Genomic DNA, 5816 nt, shown 5'->3' on the forward strand with positions numbered 1-5816 from the left:
TTTTGAGACAGAGTCTCGCTCTGTCACCCAGGCTGGAGTACAGTGGTGCAATCTCGGCTCACTGCAAGTTCCACCTCCAGGATTCACGCCATTCTCCTGCCTCAGCCTCCAGAGCAGCTAGGACTACAGGCGCCCGCGACCATGCCCGGCTAATTTTTTTTTTTCTGTATTTTTAGTAGAGACGAGGTTTCACTGTGTTAGCCAGGATGGTCCCAATCTCCTGACCTTGTGATCCACCCACTTCGGCCTCCCAAAGTGCTCGGATTACAGGTGTGAGCCACCATGCCCGGCCAACCTCACTTAAATATTTTATTCAGTGAATCACATTAATTTAGGAACGGTGATATTTTGTAAATTATTTTTTAAATGAAGTTTTAAAATGGAGTTAACTTGAAACACAGCAATCAATGGTATAGGTACAGATAGTAACACTAAAGACGGTGTCAGGAGAAAGCATGGGCTAGTAAAGAGGCAAAAAAAGAACAATGGATTACAGGTCTCTGCACCTAGCTTCCTAAGGGGCTGTCTCCTGTTCCTCGTACCTCTAAAAACAGGCTCCCTTAGCTGGCAATACTGTGTTCGTTATAAGGGCAGCTGGCAGTGTCACGGTTATCGTATCTCTCAATGTTGACTAAGTGTCTGGCAAATATTAGGTGCCCAAGCTTTGGACGAATAATAACTGCAAAGAAAGTTTACTCAATATGCAAATAACCATAAATATCATAATTTTCTAAATTCAGCCATTTGCCAGTAGACCTACAGAATTTAAATTATCATCATGAAAATCCAGCAAAAACTACTATTAGGGACAGAGATCCTGCCCAACTCATCTTTATATCCCAAATAGTGTAGAAAACAATGCCTAATAGACAATAAAAACTCACTATAGTTAATTTATTCGATGGTGACAGCTATTATCAGAAACTTGAAGCTGTCTACAAAAGAGCCGCTAAAAGAGGAATCAGTATCTATCTATGTTTTTCAGTGGGAGAGGATTGCCAGGGCAAGAATTATAGGAAGATGTTTTACTCAGAGAAGAAATTAAGAACTACTACAGCAGCCCAACAATACAATGTTCAAACACAGGCTGGAGGAGACACCACCAGGAATGTTATACTTGAGGGAGGTTGATGGCATCTTGAGGTCTTTCAATTTCAAAATTCTATGGCTTCATTTCAAGGTCACAGATCAATACAAAACCACCTAACAATTCAAATGGCTGTAATTTACACTATGCATTTTTTTTTAGAAGATGTCTTACCTTTTTCATGAAACTTGTGTCTTGTCTACAAATTTTTTCTCTTTTTATCTTTAGGTCAGCTACATCTGGTATTATTCTAGAGACAATCAATATATCATTTTTAATGAATAGCACATTTATTTACAATATCACATCTTATATGGAAACCTGTATTTACACTTAAGAGTTTGATAAGCCTGTAATACTACTGAATTGCTTCTGAAGAGTACATATGTGCCCTCTAAAAATTTGCTATCTTAAAATATATTGATTAAATTATCTCAATACCAATTAAATAAAATTCTGGATTAATAAAACCTGAACATGCTAGATTTTTAAAAATCACAATACTTACATACACTAATTTAGCAATTTAAAAACATTATCATTAGATCCATTTCAAAATGGCATATTACCTGATCCCTCGAAGCTTTGCCCTATTGTCATGGCGATCCATGAGATTATGCATTACTTCCAAGACCAACTGTCTCAGTTCATAGTCTTCCATGAGAGATGGTGATAACAAAGGATCCAGGAAAGACCCTGGAAGTGCAGTAACAATCGTCTTTGCTTTGTATCCAGAAGTCACCTGATTATCGGGAAGAAAACAAACAATTTTGTCACGAGTCCTTTTTTTGTATAAGAACCATAACCTGAGGAAAGAAAATATGCACAGAAGCCTGCAGAGAAGACATAAAGGAAATGTGCAAAGTAATGAAGGATTTTGGCTGGGCGTGGTGGCTCACGCTTGTAATCCCAGCACTTTGAGAGGCGGAGGAGGGTGGATCAGGAGATCAGAAGATGGAGACCACCCTGGCTAACACGGTGAAACTCCATCTCTACTAAAAAATAAAAAAAAAAAATTAGCCAGGCACAGTGGCGGGCACCTGTAGTCCCAGCTACTTGGGAGTCTGAGGCAGGAGAATGGCCTGAACCTGGGAGGCGGAGCTTGCAGTGAGCCGAGATCGCGCCAATGTACTCCAGCCTGGGCGACAGAGCAAGGCTCCGTCTCAAAAAAAAAAAAAAAGTAATGTAGGATTTTGCTGAATTTACAAAAACATCATTCATAAGGAGAACAAAGTTAATAACAGCATACATTTACCACGTGTTAGGCATGATTCTAAGCACTGCATATGTGTTAACTTTTTCCTCACCATATCCCTGTAAGGTAGACCCTAGTGAATCTCATTCATAAGGGGAAACTGAGGCTCAGAGAAGTTAAGGTTAGTACGAAACAGATATAAGGAGCTTAGGTGACAAACAGTAAAAGTAAGACCTGCAAATTTTAAATTTAAGTTTGCAAATTATTCTCTCATTTTAAATTAGGCAGTTGGTTAATGGGAATACATTTTCATTTTGGGAAGTTGTACTTAGTTACTTGATTGACGTTTTTTTTTTGAGACAGAGTCTCGCTCTATCACCCAGGCTGGAGTGCAGGGGCGTGTGGTCTCTGCTCACTGCAAGCTCCGCCTTCCAGGTTCAGGCCATTCTCCCGCCTCGGCCTCCCGAGTAGCTGGGACTACAGGCGCCTGCCACCATGCCAGGCTAATTTTTTTATTTTTAGTAGAGACGGGGTTTCACCGTGTTAGCCAGGATGGTCTCGATCTCCTGAACTCGTGATCCACCCGCCTCGGCCTCCCAAAGTGCTGGGATTACAGGTGTGAGCCACTGTGCCCAGCTGCTATTAAACATCTTAAGCATACCACATAGATATTCATTCAGTTGACTATATGGTATAATCAGGATGGCAAGGCAAAATAATTTACTCAGTGAATTTGTCTAATATAAATAAAGGCTTAGGATCAAATTAAATTGCAGGTGGGAGATCTCAACATATTTACAGGATTATAAACATATATGGAATACTTAACATTTACATTCGGGCATTTATTATAGGATGGAGGTAGTTTTATAAGTCAGCTGGGAAACCGGTGGGACAGCTGTCTACCCATCCGGGAAATTCATACCACATATAAACATAAACTACAGATTAAAGTTCTAAATATAGAGAGCTAAAATTTTAAAACTGCTATAAGAAAATACAAACAATAGTGTTTATATCATCAGAGGAGGAATGGAGTTCTTATATAAGATACAAATGAAAAAGTCCAAAACATATAGAACAAACTGATAAATCTGGTTATATTAGAATTCAAAACTTCTATATGATAAGGGCCATAAACAGAATTAAAAAGAATTAAAAATAAAACCATACGAGGTACTTCTGCACTTAGGTATGAGACAGTCCATTTAAAAAATGAGATCATGTATAGTAAACATTTCTAGGATACATCTAAAAGATACTGATTTCGAAAGGATACATATGTGCTAGCAATGGTTGAATCAAATGTTGTACAATTGCTAGAAAATAACCAGAGGATCTTTCATTCCGGGTATACTTTTCCTTTTCAGCTATTGATAGCCACTTCAAATTTTAAATGGCAAATATTCATTTTAATGAATTATTTTACCAATCAGAAGCAATTAGTTGGTCAGTATGAGAAAGAATTAGCATAATATGTTGAAAGAACTTTGGATTTCAAATCTGAGTTCTGTTTTTCAGCCCAGCGACTTTGGTGGACCTCATCAACTCCTTCTACTCACAGTCTCTGAGCCCAGGTATCTCATCTATAAGATGGCAATAGTTTCTGCCCTCTGTATGTTTCATCATTATGAAGATCAAACACAATGACAGAAGAAGTGAGAAATAAATATATTTTTTACAGGATAATCTTTAAAATGAAGAACATAATAAAATACTAACCATAAACAGTAACCTCCTTAAGAAAAGAAAGGTTGTAACATGAAGCTATTCAATTAATGCTTACAGTAATTTAAGGTGAAGTGTGTCCTTTGTCTTAAATGCCTTACCATAAGCAAAGATCTCAGCAACATTATCTGAATCCTCCTGGTTCCCAAATCCCTAAAATATACAAAAAGCTGGAATTATTATACTAATTAGCATTTGTATTACTTCATTTACTCCAATTACTGATTTTAAAATTCTATTCTTATTGGCTAAATAGATTTTATTTTTATAACAGTTTTAAGTCATGGCTCACTTTACATGCCAAAGTAAAATTCATGTGAATTAAAACTATTATCTTTAAAAATATCAAAGTAAAAAATTTGTTATTGGCTCTCAAAACAGTCCTATGCGTGTGATGACAAGAAAATTTAATCATATAAACAGACAACTAAACAACCCAAATTAAAAGACATTTTACATTGGAGAAAATAACTACTACAAACATAGCTGATGAGTATAATTTCTCTTTAACAAATATGAATAAACAGGTAAGAACAATTTTTAAAAATAACAAATTAATGGTCAAAGAAATGTAAGTCGAATAAGATACTATTACTTCCTTGTTAAATTAAAAAAACAAAAACATTCACAAACAAAAACTTTAGCATGTTATAAAACCAAATAAAATGTATAAAATAAGGGGGTCAGAGCACATAATCTTTAAAATCACTTTCAGTTCTAAAATTCTAGGAATAAGCCACCATTTCTGATATACTGATACTAATTTTTAGAATTTATACAGGAAACTTGAAGCTTAACCCTGAATGTGTATGCACACACACACAATGTCCAGGCCAAACAATTTCTAAAGATGGAAAAATCTCAGAATTTATAAGCTGAAAATGATTCTAAAGGCCTAAAAATGTTAATTCAATTGCTTCGCAATCTACTGTCATAATACTACTAACTGCTTTCCATAGGAATTTTATTACTAATGATTTTTAAAAAAACAAAACTTAAACATTTTCTAGATTTCATTAGGATAAAATGTAATTCAAGATTAAGTTCAAATTTACAGTCTGAGAACATACCCTAGTTGACTGATATCCAAAGTATGGGTAGATGTTCCAAAAACAGGTACTTTCCCCATAATGAACATCATGATTTCTGACCTCTGATAATCTGGTAGGTTACTTCCAAAAAATCCTATGAAAGTATTAAGATAAATTTTAGAAATTGAAAAAATCTACTTTTCCATGTAATACAAAATTATTTTTAGCCAAAGTTTTCAACATATGGTAAAACAATCACTGACAAGTCTGTGTGCTACATGTAACATTAAAGGATATTACAATTTCATTTGCACAAAATCATTTAGTTAGGTACAATATAAACTGTGTATAATGGACTGATAGATAAAATGATAAATATATCAAAGTCTTTTTTATATAATTATAACAGTGACAAACCAGCACTGACTTGAGTTGACTGGAGTTTTAGAAAAAGGAAAAATATTGCCCGGGTGTGATGGCTTACACTTGTAATCCCAATACTTTGGGAGGCTGAGGCGGGCGGATCACCTGAGGTCGGGAGTTCGAGACCAGCCTGACCAACATGGTAAAATCCCATCTCTACTAAAAACACAAAATTAGGCAGGCGTGGTGGCACATGCCTGTAATCCCAGCTATTCAGGAGGTTGAGGCAGGAGAATTGCTTGAAACTGGGATGTGGAGGTTGTGGTGAGCCAAGATCACACCACTGCACTCCAGCCTGGGCAACAAGAGCGAAACTCTGCCTCAAAAAAAAAAAAAAAAAAAAAAAAAAAAA

General features: G+C 36.0%; 1 protein-coding gene across 1 annotated transcript; it reads right to left on the reverse strand.

Annotated features, from left to right (window-relative positions):
- Nucleotides 1-1216: 1216 nt before the first annotated feature.
- LOC113223077 (protein EFR3 homolog A-like) lies at nucleotides 1217-5267 on the reverse strand. The gene is made up of 4 exons (XM_026452661.1): nucleotides 5081-5267; nucleotides 4112-4163; nucleotides 1657-1829; nucleotides 1217-1337 (listed from the first exon to the last, which is right to left on the reverse strand). Exons 1-4 carry the CDS (start codon nucleotides 5149-5151, stop codon nucleotides 1232-1234), a joined length of 402 nt encoding a protein of 133 aa, XP_026308446.1. The 5' UTR covers nucleotides 5152-5267; the 3' UTR covers nucleotides 1217-1231.
- Nucleotides 5268-5816: the final 549 nt, after the last annotated feature.

Source organism: Piliocolobus tephrosceles, unplaced genomic scaffold (assembly GCF_002776525.5).
Source record: "Piliocolobus tephrosceles isolate RC106 unplaced genomic scaffold, ASM277652v3 unscaffolded_38449, whole genome shotgun sequence".
In the NCBI taxonomy this organism is placed as follows: Eukaryota; Metazoa; Chordata; class Mammalia; order Primates; family Cercopithecidae; genus Piliocolobus; species Piliocolobus tephrosceles.

Bases quoted from the DNA above. Each gene is read 5' to 3' on its own strand.
- LOC113223077 (XM_026452661.1), bottom strand. From the start codon at position 5,151: ATGATGTTCATTATGGGGAAAGTACCTGTTTTTGGAACATCTACCCAT. The intron at 4,164-5,080 runs GTATGTTCTCAG...TGTATATTTTAG, and splicing joins TTGGATATCAGTCAACTAGG to GGATTTGGGAACCAGGAGGA. The intron at 1,830-4,111 runs GTAAGGCATTTA...CCCGATAATCAG, and splicing joins TGCTGAGATCTTTGCTTATG to GTGACTTCTGGATACAAAGC.